Source organism: Gymnogyps californianus, chromosome 1, assembly GCF_018139145.2.
Source record: "Gymnogyps californianus isolate 813 chromosome 1, ASM1813914v2, whole genome shotgun sequence".
NCBI classification, from domain to species: domain Eukaryota; kingdom Metazoa; phylum Chordata; class Aves; order Accipitriformes; family Cathartidae; genus Gymnogyps; species Gymnogyps californianus.
In genome coordinates this window covers 17936050-17954810 of record NC_059471.1, presented here as the reverse complement: position 1 = coordinate 17954810, position 18761 = coordinate 17936050, and the positions used below count along the sequence as shown (strand labels likewise).

General features: G+C 44.9%; 1 protein-coding gene across 1 annotated transcript in view; it reads left to right on the top strand.

Moving 5' to 3' along the window:
* Nucleotides 1-2397: 2397 nt before the first annotated feature.
* Nucleotides 2398-18761, top strand: part of EXPH5 (exophilin 5) — a 34917-nt gene continuing 18553 nt past the window's right edge. The window contains exon 1 of the mRNA XM_050911489.1: nt 2398-2516. Within this exon, the coding sequence (XP_050767446.1) occupies nt 2398-2516 (119 nt within the window). The remainder of the gene's footprint in view (nt 2517-18761) is intronic.

The following is an 18761-nucleotide window of genomic DNA, read 5'->3' as shown; positions in this document are numbered from 1 at the left end:
ACTATACATTGCTCATATATTAAATGAATATCTTGTCCCTGCTCCCCTCTGCACTGAAAATATGCTAACATGCATTTTGGTGATGAAAAAAAAAAGCCAATTAATCAGATTGCTAGAAACGAAGAAAGAGGATGACAGAAACTTAGAAATATGATTCCACTCTTGACTTACACACAGGATAAATACAAGTATAGATAAAGTCACCAAATTTATGAGGGAATGTCACCTTTTCTTTGTAAGGCCTGTACTACATAACTTCCTTTGCAAACTCGTAAGAACACACACATCCTTCCTATGTATTCTGTATGTATTTATTTTTTATCATAGAATCATAGCATGGTTTGGGTTGGAAGGGACCTTTATAGGTCGTCTAGTCCAACCCCCCCTGCAATGAGCAGGGACATCTTCAACTAGATCAGGTTGCTCAGAGCCCCGTCCAACCTGACCTTAGATGTTTGCATAAGAAGTTAAAAAACCACAACTTCACCAATAAGATAAAACATTGTTTTTAAGGCAAGAGTGGGCATTGATGAGGCATTGTGGGGAGTTTTTAAGGCAAGAGTTGGCATTGATGAGATTCATTGCAATGGATGTACAGAAAAAAATGTTATCGCATTCCCCCTCAGCTCTGGGAGCAGATCCAGCATGATGCAGAAGCACCGTGAGCAATTGCTTCCCATGTCCTGCAGGTGCCAGGCAGAAAGGGAGAGTGATCCACTGCCTGGGAGAGTCCCAGGGAGAACTCCATACGCTCAGCTTCTGCTAGTAAAACAGTCGCTCCACTATGCTCAATGCAACAGAATGGGGAGGACAGGACGTTTACCCTTAGAGAGAAGTTCTGTAAGCTCCTAATGCACCAGTGATGGCTGTGGCTCTTGCACCTTTAGAAACGCTTAGACTTTACCCAGAAGCATCTCCTATACCCTATTAAAAATTCACTGTGTCTTTTCTTTGTGGGAGACACCTCCTCTTGACATCTTCCAAACATCGTAACTCTTCATAGCTTTCATTACATTTTCATCAGTTGCCTCATAGCCTTGTTTTTGTTGTTTGGTCACCAGGAATCGGCCAAGTTCCTCTTTGGGCCAGACTAGTGATGCCAGAAGCTACACTGAAACAAGAAGCCTCCTGCAACCTGTTATTCCTGCTGTGCTCTAAGGTCCTTATTTCCACTTGCACCACATGACTTCCTAGTGGGGAAGCATTCTTCCGCAGCCCCACATCAGCCTGCTGTGGGGTGGGAAGGTGGCTGCGTGCAGCTCGGCCCCGCTCCCACTGCACACCGCCATCTTGATGTTTCCACTGACTCGCTTTTCTGTAACAAAAATTGTGTTTAATTTTCTTTCTCCATACAGCTGTGCTCACATCTGCAGTTCGGTCCTGAATAAGGCCCTTCTCTGACGGAAAAATTTCAAAGGACATTTTACTAACTATTCAACTAGTACAGCGTACTAGATAGGCACATACTTTGGAGAGACACACCTGTTTGTGCTGCTCCCACCAGCACCAGCACAGAGCTGAGTCGCATTAGAGCCGTCAGAATGAAATCAGGATGAAACTACTTCTGAGATGTGGTTATAACGCCCAGGTCAAGAACAACTGTTCTCTACTATTTCTTCGGGAAAACCTCAAAGGAGAGTAAATAGGAAACACTGCCCCGTTCTTCCCCCGCGGAAAAGTTATCGCTTTGCATCCACTCCGCAAGACTACCGGCACGTCCTTCTGCAGCGGCAGGACGCCGCGGGCCCCGCGGGCGGCGGCCCCCCGGAGGCGGGCGGCCGAGGGGCCGAGCGGCGCCCGGGCGGAGCGGCGGGGCCGCGCTTCGGGGCCGCGGGGAGCGCCGTGGCGGCGGCCCCGCCTTACGGCCGCAAAAGAGCCGCCGGCGCCAGCCGGGCAGAGGCGTGGCGGGCCTGCCCGGCGGGAACCGCGCCGTGACCGCCGCGGGGGGACCCGCACCGTCCCGCAGCGGTGCCCCTGGGCGGGCGTGTGCTCCGCCTGGCAGCGCCAAGGCAAACACCGCGCCAAACGCCAAACGCTCAGCGCAAACACCTGGCTCAAGCGCTGGCCCGCCCGCGGCGGGGCACAGGGCGAGCGGCTGCCCTGCTCCCGGCCCCGGCCCCGGCCCCGGCAGCGGGGCGGCCGCCCCGCCCCGCCCCGCCCCGCCCCGCCGCGCTCACTGCTGAGGGTGTTGCCCGACGCGCACCGGGGCGGCGCGGTACGGGGCGGCCGCGGCTCCGGCTCCGGCTCCGGCTCCCGCCGTCCAGAGGGAAGCGCGTCCCGCGGGTGCCGGCGTGCGCGGTCCTCCCGGGGCTCGGCCATGCTGGTGTCGCTCCAGGCTCCGAGGGGGTCACCGCTGCCCGCCCGCCTCCGCCCGCCCGCCCGCGAATAAGCAAAGCCATGACCGCAGCGCCTCAGGGGCCAGATCTCAGTTTTTTAAACGAGGAGGAAGCCAGGGCGATTTTTCAGGTGCTGCAGAGGGACTCGGAGCTCCGGCGGGCTGAGAAGGACAGAGTCAGGTACCAGGCTTAACCCCCTCGCCCCCCGTCGCTGCCCCCCGCACCCGCGCGGGGGTGGAAGGCGCGGAGCCGGGCAGCGAGGCTTGCGGCGGGGGAGCGGCGGGCGCACGGCCCCAGCCCGGGCGACGCGGGGTGGCGGCGGAGCCCGCGGCTGCTTCGCCCCGCTGAGAAGAGCGGGAAAAGGGGCGGGCGGGCGGGCGGCTGTCGGCGCCCCGCGGGGCAGGGAGTGCGCCGGCGAAGGCGCCGCGGGGGCAGCGGGGCTGCGCGGGCAGGGAGGGCCGGGCTCGCTGCGCGGGAGGCTGCGGTCCTGCCGGGGCACCGGGGTGAGCGCGAGTGCCTTCCCGCCAGCGCCGGCTGCTGCGGGGCCACCGGAGCCGCCCGTCCCGGGCATCTGCAGCATCGGGACGTTTGGGAAACGCGTGTTGTGACAGAGACGGCTCTGAGTCACGGCTGCTGCTCCCCGTGGCTCCTCTCCTTCCCCGAGGAGGAGGAGGCCACTTCTGTCTTTCACCGTGTCGCTGGCAGGGGGTGTGGGCTAAACACTGGTACCCGGGGAGACAACGGTGACGGGGAAGTTTTGCGGGACCTTGCAGGGAAACGGGGCGGCTCTGCGGCTCTCGGACCGATCCCGGAGCCGATCCTGGCAGCTTTTGGAAACCAAGCCAGGCACTCACGTGACTGAAAGGTTGTTCACAGGACTCTTTCAAGTCACTTAACTGAATTCCCTCCGCATTCAGGTACACAAGTCACAACATCTTATATGAGCCATATGAAGAAATCGAACAGCCTCGACCTGTTTCTGGCTCGTATCTCCCCTGTGTGCACTCACCACAGCTATTTGTGTTGATAGTGAAAGCAAAGGTCGAGGAATTAATAAAAATTATGCTGGGAAATGAGCCGTTTATTATTAAAGGTTATAATTTCTTCCTCCAGATGAGACTTGAGGTATCTTGTGGGCAGTTTGCAAGTGAGAGGCAGCGTCCTCTCAGATTCACAAGAGGGCACTTTTCACAAGTAATGCTTTCGTGTAAGATGTAGAAGGAATGTTAATGAGTAACATTTCTGTCAAGTGGATTTTTGTACTGTGTATTTTTTATTTCAGTCAAGTGGATTTTATGATGGGCACGGTTAAACATTATGTGTCAACACTGACTTGCATCCAAAACTTGTCGTAATTTTCTGCAGCATGTGAACCCGGACTGAGTTAAGTTTGGCAATTTCTGTCTTCCATAATTCGGCATTACCTTTCTTTCTTTGATTAATTTCTGTTCCATGTGTCCCATTATGACCCAAAAAAAGGAGGAATATTTTGCTGGATATGGAGAATTACATGGCTGGATAGTTGTACGTTTAAAACTCTGGGTGAGACTAAAGCCGGAGCAAATGCAGTGAGGTTTCCAATGCTGTAGAGAGGCTTGTGAAGCAATAGCCTGTGCTTGAAACTCAAGGCTTTCACCTGCCCCCAAATTTGTATTTGTTTCTCTGTCTGTGTACTTAGGACTTTGCCAATAGGAAGTGGTCTCTCTTTATGCAAAAGCTGTCAAAATAAACATGATATAAGAGGACGTTTCTGGTGATGCTTTAGTGAGATGGAGTCTACTTCAAATCTCAGTTGAAGAGGCATTCAGAAGTTGAGCAGAAGATAGGTGAAGTGTTTATGATCAAGGCGCCATACTGAAATCTGGGTTAAACCCTGGATCTGTCAAAAGCTTTGTATGTGTCCTTGGGCAAGTTTCTTAATCTCTCTTGGGCCTAATAAAAGTACTTTCTTTCTCACTACACTTGTCTACCTGGTCTTATTTAGACTGTAAGCTCTTCAGGCCAGGGGAATCCCATCAGGAGCCAGATGGGTTCCAGTCTGTGTGGTGTTGCCCTGTGCTACTATCATCTAAGTAATAACAGTGATCACCCTGGAGGGCCAAATCCTGCAGTTCCTATATGACCACAGTGAGCTTCAGAGGCTCTAAACAAAATTGCCTTTGCTCCTTTTGGTCCCATATGCTTACCCCCTTGGTTCTATGTCCTTCTTATTACTGTTACTTTGATAATTAACTTTGTACACATTTTTTCAGTTCAAAAGTTTTAAAATTATGCCTGAGCACTGTGGCAGCCGACTCCTGGGATGCTTTCCAAGTGTGATCTTGAAGCTATTTGATTTATACCATCAATCAAATGAGGCATATAGGAGATGCTGTGGAGTGGAAGGAGCAGTTTCATCAATACTACTTTTTTGCATGAAGTCACTGAAGTGAGGTGTCTCCCCAGCTGCTCTTGAGCATGGTTTTGGAAAGAGCTAGTTGGAGCTGGGCAGGGCCAGGGAGCAAGTCAATAATAACCAGTGGGCTCACTGGTCAAGTTTGTTCACTGACCATCTTTATTTACAATATAGCATGTCCCTGTATAGACCAATCTAGACTGGACTGACAGAAGGATTGAAGCATTTGCTGGCAAACTACAAGTCAGGTTCTAATGACTGCGCTGATCTTGTGCATGCTGTTTGATGTCATACGAGCAAGCACATAGCTGTCTGCAAATCTCTTAAAAGATCAATGAAAAATTGAAATCCATTCCCAAATACAACTCTGGAATCAAAAAGCAGGAATGGGCTTTTCTCTTTTTACAAGCTGCATTTGTTATATAAAAAAATGTTAACACCAGTTAATTTTGAAAGACAAAATCAGAAATAAGATCAAAAGATGAATCCTGACATCCTGCGTGGCTTACTGTGTCCAGAAAATGACAACCATGGTTCAGGGGAGTTGATTTTCACATAAACACAAATGTATTGCAGTGCAGCATGAAATACTGACCTCCTCAAATTCCTCCTCAAGTGCATTGAGCTCTCAGCTATGTCACCGTAATTGTTATTACAGACAAATATATATTTTTTCTTATTGCTTACCTACACTGGAAACTTGATAGAACCACTGGATCTCTCTTCACCCAGACAGCCCACGCCTTCGTGAAATTAAACGCATATTGGGGGCATTCTCTGGGAAAAGGCTGGTTGCTTTATACAACCCCTCTCCATCTCCCTTCCTCTTTCTCTCTGTAGCATTTGCGTGGAGTGGGAACGTGTGACTTACATGGTCAGTTGTGCACATTTGTGTAGCCGTGGGCCTCACTTTGTGCTGTCCCTCCCTGTTCCTCCTGATGCCCCAGCACATCCTCTGGGTACGGTCAGCCCTTTCTTGGCTCCCTTGGCAGGCTTCAGACCTCTAAGCCTGGCTTGGAAGACCTCTCAGTATTGCTTTCCCTTTTATGCAGAAATGAACTGTGTGACCTGTTGGACCTTTATTTGTTCTTGCTACTGACGTGGAGCTGAGCTCCTGATGTGGCCTGGGCTGCTGGTTCCCAGGACTGCATTTTTTGGTCTGTTTTCTCCTTTCCAGTGCCCTCTCGTGGCTCCTCTCAGCAGTACCTTTGAACAGCAACAGCAAACCAGCCGTACCTGACGCCTTCTCCCACGAAACAGGTTCAGAGAAGCAGCAACAGTCAGCTTTGGTATAACTCACGTGACTGTTCACTGCCATATACACTGAAAATCATTTAGAAACTAGTAATCACGTATTTAATAATTTAAAAGAAAAAATACAAATTGGTTTTGGACTTGGGTAACACCCAGCTTCAGTATTCTTCGTTGTTCGTCAAATCCAGTCTCATTCATAATACCAACTTGGAGAAAACCTCATTTATCGTAAGTGTTCACATGGGAGAAAAAATGGAATATAGGGTCTGTATATCAATATACATGCATTGTTCTGTAATAATAATTGCAACGTTAAGACAGAAGTCCAACTCAAGTCACAAAATGCTATTTTAGTAAGCCTGGTTAATGAAACTGATGATTTTGCAGATGCTTGTGGAAGAAGGTTCCTTCTCCCAAATATTTCAATCACAGTTAGATGCCCGGGAGGAATCCAGCGTATTCAGAGGACAGTATCATGTTCCGATGGCTCCCTAACGATTCAGTTTCCATAAGGACACAATGAATGCTTGCTGTAGGCACAGTTATTAATACCACAGGTCAACTTTCCATACGTAATGAAATAGGCCTGAAAATCATGACACAAAAACATTCCAGGTCTTATTCGACTTCTGGTTTCAAGGCTTCAGGGTGCACCCGGCTCATCTTCTCAAGCTTTATTCTGCAGCTGCTGGGGACAGAAAAAAGAATTGACAGCTGATATTTGCATGCAGAGCCCCAGGTCCCAAAGGCTTAACAAACCTGTAGGTGCTTCTCTTTTCTGTCCTTTCTCCAGGAAGTCGATGGGCAGGGTGACAAGGGAGGCTGGCTGCTTCCCATCTCTTCAGGACAGCACTTCAGAGCCTGGCAGGTAGCAGAGGGACTGGCAGTCCCTGTAGGAAGGCTCGGCAGTGATAGGGCATGAAGCTATGGGATACAGAGGTGGAGCTGCTGCCTTTTAGCTCTGAGGCAGCTCCTCCCTCTGCAGAGGGTGGAGAGGCAGACAGTGCCCAAGCAGGTGTCTTTCCAGTCAGCTTTGGGGCTCCGATGCCTCAGACTGTCTGAGCACTGGGTGCAGAGATCTACCTGCACTGCTGGAACAGCACCGGGGCCCAGAGGAAGCAGCTGAGACGAGAGGCGCCAGAAGACATGGAGCCAGCTACTTAAAAGAGGCAGCAGGTAGGGGGTTGTGGCGTGGGAACAGGTAGCTGGAACATCTGCAGGTTGTCCAAAAAATGAACAGTTGGGAGATACAGCAGAAGAGCTGCAGATAAATAGAGAATGTATTTAAAAGGGCAGAAGAGCTCTGAAGTATTTAATTATTAACTTTTATTTAATATGTCTGTTTTATATAATGCTCCTATTATGACTACATACAATAGCCTTGTGCCATTTTATTTTATTAATCCTTGAGAAAAAGGGAAATACTGTTATCTTCACTTTCAAACAAGGCATTGAAAATAACTGATAACTGAGCCACTGAACAGGGAAATGACCCTACCTCCCTGAATAGCAGTTTACCTGCTAGATCATGTTTCGAGAAGTAACTATGCCTGTATTGTGTAAGGAATTTTTTCTTTTTTCAGTAGGGAGAATGCAAAATAATAAGTTACCAGCTCTAGAACATGTCTTAGGGATCAGCCACTGTCTATGAATAGGAACTGAAAAAAAGAGGAAAGGGAAATGGAGCTTTTGGGAGCGAAAAGCACTCATTCCCTTTGCTTTAATTTGTTTTGCTTATTTCCAGGTTGGTTTATGCTTTTGGTTTTTTTTATTTAGTAGATTTATTCTTACAGATCTATGACAATGAGAATAGATAGTAGCAAAGCAGAGGTTTGTTTTAATTTATCCTCAAATTTAAAGATGAAAAGCAAAAGAAATTAATTGGGAGGTACAGTCAGTACCACTCACTGCTCCTCTCTTGGTGACCCATTAACAACACATGATTCTTGTGGGAAAGATGAATCCCCTCCTTACTTTGTTCTAGACAGTCTCTACAACAAATCATTTGGACATAGTTATTTGTTACAGGAACACAACTGTTCTTACTGCCTTATGGTGGATCATTTACTGAGTTCATCATTTGTTGCAAGTAATTCCTTATTGTATTCTCTTGACTGACGTTTGCTCTCACGGGTCTGGCAATAGAAGGTGGGAATAAAACGCTGCACGGGGAATGTATTTTTTCGCCTTTTTCCAAACTCATAACCTTGGAAGGCATTTGTTGCAGAGGTGCAGACACACTCAGCGCCCTCTTGGTGCTGCAATTATTTTGTCTTGCTTACAGTTTGAGGGGTCTGACATTGCAGCCTTTATTTTGGCTTATTTGCAGAAGTAGTCCTGCTGACCCTCTCGCAGACTCTCAGAGACTAGGAATTACTTCTTGGGTGTTAGAGATCTAGATTAGGGGCCCAACTTCTTATAATTACAAAGAATTTTTAGAATCAACCCCAAAATACCCATAAGCTGCATGGGTGAGGAGAGCAGGCAGGGTACCAGGACAGCACCACTTGGGTAAATTGTTGTTCCAGTGGAGCTCCCTCCCTGAACAAAGTATTAATAAAGAAATTCTTTCATAAGAGATGCTCCGCCCGGGATGTTTCAGGACACAAGTGCTCTGTTGTGTCTTGTTTGTGGAGGAGATACTATTATTATTTACTACTGATACTGTGCCACCGGCATATTTAGTGATTTGTAAACACTTACGAAAACAGATCCTTGAAGCCCTGAAGTGCTAATATGCTAAACAAGTGTAAATAGAGGCAAAAAGGGAAGACTGTGATTTAAAAACCTTTACTCGGTTCGGTAAATGATTGCTGTCATAAATAATCCCACTTCCAGACTCCCCTTGTTCGAGTGGGAGTACTGTAACCAAAGGCAATTATTTAAGTTGCATATCAAGTTTTTTCCTCATCGCTGTTTTTTAATAATCCTATCTTGTGGTGGGGCCTGGAGTCAAGGACTGGGGCTTCATGTGAGCTGAGGAAGAGCAGGTGGTAGCAGCCGCAGGCAGGTGGGCACAGCGTGTTCCATTTTCTGTTTCAGTTTTTAGCCCTGTGCATCTGGGCTAACTAAACTTCTGTGGTGTAACTCCAGTTTTACATCTACAGAGCAGGGTCCAGACCAGCATTGCTGCCAGCTTGTTGGTCTTGTCTTTTCATAGTAAACTAATTTCACTGTTAACAAAAGGCCAGTCCCTTCCTCCTAAGCTTTCCACTTCTTTGTGTTTGAGAGCAGGGGGTTTTCTACAGTGTGTGTGGCGGCAGAATGAGACCCAGAAGCACCTTTTGAGGTGTGTTGTGTTTGAGAGAGCCTGTCTGGTAGTGCACTGAATGTATTTCTTCTTTCTTCACGCTATTGGGGCCACGGGGGGTCCCCACGGGGCTGGCAGGGCAGGGCCTCGCGGCCAGGGCCTGTCCCGCTGCGCCCACGAGACAGACGGGGGCGGCCCAGCCCGATCACCATGGTGGCACAGCAGGGCCGAGGCTAGGCCGTGGGGTTGAGTCAGGGTCCAGATCAGGCCCGGCAAGGGTAACCAGGACCACCACAGCCCCGTGATCATGGTGCAGGGCCAAGGTCAGGCCATGAAGTCACACTAGGGTCAGGCCTGGTGATGGTGACCGGGGTCAGCCATGGCCCCGTGATGGCTGCGCAGGCCAGGGGTGGGGTGGCTGGGCTGAGGCCAGGTTGGCACGTCAGCCTGGGGGTCAAGGCCCGGATCAGCATGGCAGTGGCCCTGCACAGACACAGCTGGGATGCGTCTGGGGCTGTAGCTGGGGCAAGGCCCAGCAGGACAGCCTCTATTTAAAAGCAGCTCCCAGGGGAAGGAGGGATCGCCCTTGCTGAGGCCTCTGGCTGTTTTCACAACAGCTTTCTCCAAGGCCACCAGCTCTGCTCTTCCCAAGCTGGCCCTGGGCCCAGGCAGCCAAACCTGCAGCAGCGGGAAGGACATGCTCAGGGCATTTTCACCCATGCTCATTCAAACACAGGCCTTGTGCCAGGGTTCAGACTAATGTTTGCATTTTCAAGTGACAAAATACTGTAAAAATGAAAATCATAATTATTATTATTGTCATTATTATCTAGCCCACTTTCTGATGTCACTAGGACTGCCAAAAAGAAGATACTTGTTGAAACTGATGAGATTTAAGCCAAGGCTTACTGTTAAGCCCATGGGTAGACATTTTCTAAGTCCAAGCTTAATGGCAAAAGTAGAATTAATTGGGCTTTGTCTATATGGATAAATTGACCAGGCTTCAAGAATAAATAGGTCAGGCACAGCAGTAAAGCTAGCATTAACTACTGAGTAGACAGTCAATATGGGGAGTTATTCTGCATAGCTAATGCAGAACAGTCCGATTTTGTTAGGTTTTCTATGGAGTTGTGACCTAGTTAACAACTCGTGCACCTTGTAGGAAGTCTGTGCACTTCCCAGGTTTGACCTTTCCAATAGCAATGTCTCTATGTTCTCAACACCCTCTGTCTCCTCCACAATTCAAGTGCAGAAGTTGAAATAATAGACATTAGTGGGAATTGGAAATGGCCATCAGGTGGAAGAAGACAGCTTCCCATACTAAGCAAGCAAAGAGTCATGGAGGTGCATGGAGCAGAGAACTGTTTGAAATGCTGAAAACATCAGGAAAGTATGGTCACTCTCACTTTAGCTCAGCTTTCTTATATATGTGTCGTGGTTTAACCCCAGCCGGCAGCTAAGCACCACGCAGCCGCTCGCTCACTGCCCCCCCACCCCTGGGATGGGGGAGAGAATCAGGAAAAAAACCTCATGAGTTGAGATAAAGACAGTTTAATAGGACAGAAAGGAATGAAAAACAGTGATAATGATAATAATAATATGACAATAGTAATACTAAAAGAATTAAGCTATACAAAGCAAGTGGTGCACAATGCAATTGCTCACCACTCGTTGACTGATGCCCAGTTAGTTCCCGAGCCGCGATCCCCCCTCCCAGCCAGCTCCACCAGTTTATATACTGGGCATGATGTCATATGGTATGGAATAGCTCTTTGGCCAGTTTGGGTCAGCTGTCCTGGCTGTGTCCCCTCCCAGCTTCTTGTGCCCCCTCCAGCCTTCTTGCTGGCTGGGCATGAGAAGCTGAAAAATCCTTGACTTAGTATAAACACTACTTAGCAACAACTGAAAACATCAGTGTGTTATCAACTTTATTTTTCTACTAAATCCAAAACACAGCACTATACCAGCTACTAGGAAGAAAATTAACTCTGTCCTAGCCGAAACCAGGACAGTATGTCTATTAGAAGTTGTTAGTAATGCCAGTGGCACGTACAATAGAGTCACTGGGCCTCTGGAAGGTAATGCCAGTGAAGTGTAACACACACTGCCTGTCATTGCTGTAAGGAAAGGAATGAGTATCAGTCTGCAGTGAGCAGCCTTGGAAGGACCCCAGAAATGTTTTCAGGTGCTGACAGCTTCTACACACTGTCTGCATCCCAACACCTTCAAGTCCTCGCACAGATTTCAGAAATATTAAATTGGTTATGCCAGGAAGTCAAAAAAAGTGTTGCACAGGAACATATCTGCTTCATGTTCAGAGTGGCTGGATACCTCCTCCGGTACTGGCAGAGCTGTGCTCCAGTGGTCTGTTCCAGTTACGTGTGTCTTGTAACCCTGTCAAAGACTGCAGCACATGCTTTCCATGGTGAAGCCTGAGGTGCTGGAGTTTTGCTGGATTTGTCCCTGAGGTACTTCAGATTCTTGGGTCCATCTAGACATGCAGCACTTGCATCTCCTGTAGACGTGGCTTCTGGAGAGACCTGGCTAATGGCTGAGAGCAAAGCTTGTTGGGCTGTATGTCAAGACTTCAGCTGATGTACAATGGTTTGTATCAGATACTGCTTTGACAACATTTGAAAAATGTTGCATGCGTCTGTCTCCTTTTCTTCTTTAAAATTTAGTTTTTGTCAGTGGTTTATGTATACTGAATTTAATCATCCTTTAAAATCTGTTTGCTCTCTGAATCTAGATTTCAAATCAAGTGGAGTTTGGCCCAATGGAGTTTTGAGCTTTGGGCAGAGAGACCCCGTTTTCTTCTGTGTTCCATAACTTTAACACTGGACTATGTAGACTAAGGACTGTTCTCAGTTCAGCCTTTCCTGTACTTGTTTTAAATTGAAAAATGACTTAATTCCCTGGAGCTGACAGTCTGAAAAGTTTCACAACTTACATATTTCATGGGAAAAATGCATTAAAGCAAGTGGGGAAAAATTGGGACTTTTTCCTGAGGATTTATGCATCTAAATGTTTACATGAAATGTATTTCTAATCCTTCTTTGTAGGTAGATTATTATGTTAACACTGTTAAATGTAATAAGCTGTATTTCAATGCCTGCATTTTAAACTCCTACCAGAAACTATATTCTTTTTATCAGTCTTACCTCAGAAATAAATAGGTATATGTGCTGGTACCATACTAACTGTGACCAAACACATCAAAACCACAAAACAAAAGCTAAGAGTAAATGATGAAAAGTGCAGTGTGTTTACACTTTATTGCGCATAAATTACACACAGTTTAATTTGTGGTTGGAAGAATCAAGAAACTGCAACACTTACGCTTGCCATATCTTCGGATTTCTAGATATAGAGGCCTGAATGCAGAGAGCTGCAGCAGTGTGGCTGGGGTGTTCTGCAGTCTGTTTCTTCCTGCATTATAGAGTTGCGTGTTCTTAAATATATATTTCTATGTATATATATGAAATTATGTACATATTATCATTATATACATATTATATGCACATATTATCTTTAAAAGTATTATTATACTATAATATTTCTATTTCCAGTGGAAGAGTTGTAATAAATTATGAGATTCTAAGCTACTATAGCAGAGGATCTGTGTAAGTATATATTATATACATGTATATAAGCATTATATTTCCAGATGAAAAACATCCACTGTGTCAACTTTTAGAGCTTACATTCATTCTTATGACTGCTTTCCTTAATTTAAAGCAATGTTATCGAGGCTTTTGTAGTGTTATAGTAACGCATAAACTGTGTGCAGGTACACTCTGACCTTCTGTCTTACCTCTGTTGACCAGAATCTTGCTTCAACTCTGTGTGAGACTGCACAATTATCTGAGATTGCAAAGGTGTATTTTGAGAGCCCTAGGCTCTAAGCTTAGCTCTGTACAAACAAATGTCTAAGCCCATCTGGAGCCTCTCAATTTTAGAGCTCTGTCCAGACCCATGGGCTATCATACACAAACCTGCTTGCAGACATGAGACCTTGGTCTTCATTTGAAACCAATTCCCCTCATTCAGAGTTCTCACCTGGCCTGTGTCTGTTTTCTTGGTTTTCCCCTTATATTGTTACCTAGGAAAAGTTTTGCATAAAGAAAGTCATACAAAAACACGAGGAATAACATCTGCATTGAATGTCTTTGTAAGGCAGTTAAATTTATAATGCATGGCTGAGCTGTAAATTACTTGCATAGATGGCTGTCTCTTTGCATGCTATCAATATTTATAAAAGGTCTCATAATCAACTAGCAGCACTACCCTGGAAGAGTAAATATATCTGCTGTTTATCATTAGCTTCAGATTTACTGAGAGACCTAAGAAGACCTGATCCCCAGCCTTCCAACCCATCATGTGGCACACACGGTATACGTCTGTATTTCCGTTTAAGATTTCTGGGACAGAAATTCAGGAGCCCCAAACTTACTCCTGTCATGCAATGTTTTTGGATTGAGACTACATCTGTCCCTGCAAACAAATCAGAATCTTTGCATGGAGAATTATATCCATTGCACCTATTAGCATGTGTTAATGCTAATGGAAATTCCTATTAATGAAGTCATCTCGTTAGAGATATTAATTACTGCCATCCAGAAGCTATGTGACACTTTAAAAATGATAGTTAGCCTTCCTTTCCATTGCATCATGGATTTGATTTGTTATTACCATATAATATTGGTAGGTAGCTTGTGAGTATTGACAGCATAATAAAGTAACACCCTTTTTTTTGACCTGTGATTTGCAGCCTGTACAGAGAGATTGTAAATCATCTGTAAAACATTCTCAGAATGGAGCTTTCCCCTGTTTTGCACTCACTGTAGAGGAAATGGCAGGGAATCATCCCGAGCTGGAAAGTCACCGACAGTTGTGACATTACTAGTAGTATTTCACCTCATTCACTCTTGTTGACCAGCTGCCTGAAGGACTAAAAGCTTTTGTATTCTAAGTACGTATGAACTCAATGAAAAGATACATACTTACAGCCTTTTCTGTTTGTTCCAGCAGGGCTGAGATAATGTTTTGACTGTAAACCCAGGGTAGCTGCTAAAGAAATAATTTCATGTGAAAAGTAATCTTTTGAGGCATTGTTACAGCTTGAGATGGGTGATTAATCACCCTCAGCTCCCGTGACCTCAGTTTTCAATACTCTGTGCTTTAAAAACTTAACTTTATGAAGACAGTCATTGAGCTCCTGATTTCTGAGCTTTAACTGAGAACTTAGGATTCCTGAGCTGCCAGAGGAGAGAGGAGTTATGTGGTCAGCATGAGAATGAACCTCGTCCTTGCCCTTACAACATTTCCTAGCTTTCTGTTTCAAAGGAAAGTGTCAGTCTGTGCTCTTGCCCAGGGGAACAGAGAAAAGCTTCAAGGGGAAATGGAGTGTTGGACTCGGTGAAGGAAAACAGCAGCTAGAGTAAGTCATCTGCAGTATATTAATTTCATATAGTTTAATATGAGAAGTTAATGCTTTGGGAAGAAACAGAGGTAATTTTTAGCCACTGTACAGAGGGTGCTTAGGTTAAAAAATTGTAGACACAAAAGACGTGAGTTACAGAGTGGAAAGAAGTATTCAATGCACAGTGGGAGTCCAATGAGAGTGTTTCGTGTATGCTGATAGTCTTGCTGTCTTTGTGGATTGTGTGTAATGAATGTACACATTGCCACCATATTAGGCTATCTCAAAGCAGGTGATCAGCTTTAATTTAAAATAATAAATCTGCTGAATAGAGGTAGTGTAATAATGTCAGATTTTGTGATTTTTCTACTTTTTAATGAAAAAGAAGATAGGTGGAAATGGAAGGATTTTCCTGATGAGCAGACAAGGTGGAACTTCAGTAAGGGCAGAAAAGATGTTCTGCCTTTAACTCACATATTCCCTGCCTGTATCCCTGACACACACAACAGGACTTAATGTGTGAATCTGATGTCTATTGTCAGAAAAGTATTCTGGGGACAAAATGACGTGTACTGTTGTCCTGGTTTCGGCTGGGATAGAGTTAATTTTCTTCCTAGTAGCTGGTACAGTGCTGTGTGTTGGATTTAGTGTGAGAATAATGTTGATAACATGCTGATGTTTTAGTTGTTGCTAAGTAGCGCTTATCTTAAGTCAAGGATTTTTCAGTCTCCCGTGCTCTGCCAGCAAGCAGGTGTGCAAGAAGCTGGGAGGGAGCAGAGCCAGGGCAGCTGACCCGAACTAGCCAAAGGGATATTCCATACCATAGAACGTCATGCCCAGTATATAAACGGGGGGGAGTTGGCCAGGAGGGGGCAGATCGCTGCTCGGGCATCGGTCAGCGAGTGGTGAGCAGTTGCATTGTGCATCACTTGTCTTTTCTTGGGTGTTATTTCTTTTTTTTGTAACATTCCTTTTCATTACAATTATTATTATTATATTATTAGTCTTAGTAGTGTATTTTATTTTACTTTAGTTATTAAACCGTTCTTATCTCAACCCACAAGTTTTACTTTTTTTTTCCTCCTCCTCCCCACCCCACTGGGCAGGGGGAAGCAGCTGCGTGGTGCTTAGTTGCTGGCTGGGGTTAAACCACGACAACTGTTTGCAGCTATCTGCTTAAGTAGCCCTACTTGCTGCTTGAAAGGGTACTACAGGGTGGGTATCAAAAATCATGTGCAGAAGTGGTGTCTTTGTGTTTAAAGTACTTCTGCCTATTAAATGTACAGTCTGGGAGGAAAAACTAGAGAAGATTAATTCCCTTTTCACTTTCTCCCCGCTTCCATCTCCTGGTTTTGCACATTTCTGGAATCTAAATATTTAGGGATAATTGTGAGCTGGCAACTTGATGCACCCATCAAAGTGGGACTGATAACATACCCCACACAGTTCAATGCTGAGCTGTGAAGTGTTTCCCCTGTCCTTCAAGTGAACCTTTCTTGGCACTTCAGTTACTCCTTTCCATCCAGGGATGTCACCACTAGGTGACTCTCCAGCAGCCTGACCTGATGCCTGTTCAGGACAGTGAAAGTCCTTCCATTACATTTATTGGTATGTGGGTCATGGTCAGAAAGAAACACTGAACCAACACGCTCTTTGGTCTTCCTTGTTGTGGCATATCCTCTTTGCCCATACACACCTTTAGTTTTATTGGTCGCATACTCAGACAAATACATCTTCTGAAGGCAACTTAGTGGGTTAATGGGCATTATAAAATCAATACATAATAACAAAAATGACAGCAGCAGTAATAATAATTAAAAGGATGAAGACTTAGATATAAAACGAGTATTTTGAGGGAAGAGAAAATTAAATCTGAGTGGTTGATTAGCAACGACCTAGTAGGTTAGATTCAGGCATTATTGCCAACACAACATTTTGTTCATCAAAATAGAGGAGGCCTTGATTTTTCAGAGTTACTGCAGAAATGCTTAATTTTACAAATATGAAAACCAAAGAAAAAATAAATGCATTTTCAGTTAGATCTTTTTACATTGTCTTGTAGTGTGTGCAACCAAAACATGGGAGTCAGTTTTCCTCTCTGATTCACCTATTTCTGCATAATGTTTTACATGTAATAATGAAGCTGACTTGGTTTATTGACATTAACCAAACAGAAAGCAGTAAAAGAAAGAAAAATAAACAAAAGATTGCTTTAATGTGAGTAAAAATATACCAGCTACTAAGAATAAAGACTGCCTTAGAAAATAGACCTATTGTGTGTCTGATGTGCTAGGAGAGAGTATCTTGGCTCTGTGTGTCGTTCTTTCTCTTCCTGTTAGGATTAACCTGCCACAGGAGCTTTTCTGGCGCCTTGGAAACCAGAATGTTGTTGTTATTGCTATTATATGTTTATATGAAATGGTGGATAATAATTTTTTCAAATTACTTCAGCTGTGGTAGTCTTTGCCGTTGTCAGTAATACTTCTTTGCCCCTTTTTTTTCAAAGAAGATGACAACTTGAAAGTATGTCTTTAAATTATTTTTATAAAATTAAAAGGAACTATAAGTAAGAAAATATTCTTGCATATGCATTTTAGAGCTACCCGTGGCTGTGATAACAGCCAGAGTTTTCTAGAAGATTACCTGGCCATAGAAATGATAGAGATGCACAGTTCACCAGTGTGGCATAACGTATAAAGCAGTGGGAAGGTGATAAGTTGAAGCAAAAAAATTAGGAAAGAACTGGTTCTTCAGGGACTATTTTTTAACTTCTCTAGCCTTTTCTCACTGACAAAGTAAGGAATGTAAACAGAGTAAAGACATAAACTTATTTTAGGTAACTGTTTTTGCAAATTATCTGTCCTGCTGTAGTTTTCATCTAATGCTTTCGGCACTGTTTTTATCTGCAATCCTTTCAGCCTTGTCTTCTCAGACACCGAGAGCTTTGATCCACTGAGCAAATACTGGTCTGCTTATCCTTCACGTGGTGCAATTCCTCGTGCTCGGTGGTTGCTGTGTATCTGTTCTCTCGTGAGGTGTGTGGTAAGAGTCCTTTCGGGCCAAATCCTGCTTCTGCTGAAATCAATAGTAATCATAATTTGTGCTTTGGCAAAAGTGGGATTGAGTCCTCTGTCCCCTGCAAACAGCAGAGATGTCCCCAGATGTCCTATTTGGCAACCCAGTTTCTACTACCTTACACATCTGTCTTCTGCTTTATATGCAGGATGAAGATGATAGAGAAAATGCCTTTCCTCTTACAGCAGCAATTAAAGCTCCTTATTATCCTAACAGGAAGTGGCAGGGGGAGGCTACAGCTCTTTTCACAATATTTATGATAACCCACATGAAAGTCTAGTACATACAAACATTTACGTTAACTTTTCCCTAGAGATGTCTGTATAAGAAATACTGGGACATCCTTGTGCCAATAAGGAAGAGATGTTTTTAAAAACAGTCAAAGGAATTGCTCCTGAGTGATTCATTAGTTTAGATGCTGTCTAGGATAATAGATGGGAAAAGGTAACAAGGTGTAGCCTGTGAGATCATTTAGGATTGCTGCCTGCTCCGGCTTGTGGAGCAGTCTCCTGTAAGTTATCCTGGGAATGGAGTTGCCTTTAATCCTGCAACAGCATACAGGTACTTTTCCCAGTCACAATGATATCGTCTCCTCTCAAAAGGAAGTGGCTCCGAGTGTCCAAAGTGGCTGTAGAGAAACTAGGAGGAAGGATGGATGGAGCAGACCGGGAAGCAGGATTAGTACGTTTGGTTTAGAGGGCATTAGGTGTTTTGACACTCCTACGGAGCAGTGTCTCAATATATAATTTGCAATCCAAGTAACAATAGCGCTGCCTCAAAGGCAAGTTCATTGCAATACTGACTGCAGATACCATCTTCTGCTGTAATTGTTTCTTGAGACGGGCTTTCCTTCTAGTTCACAACTGTTGTTCATTAGTATCATGAGGGGGCATGTAGACTTGACAGAGCAGGTATATAGGGAAATGATGTGGTTTGACTGGGAGTCATCGCAAATGAGAAATATTTAATAGTCCTGCAATATTGCAATTACATATTATGTATCATATGAATATTATTCGGTACTCACAT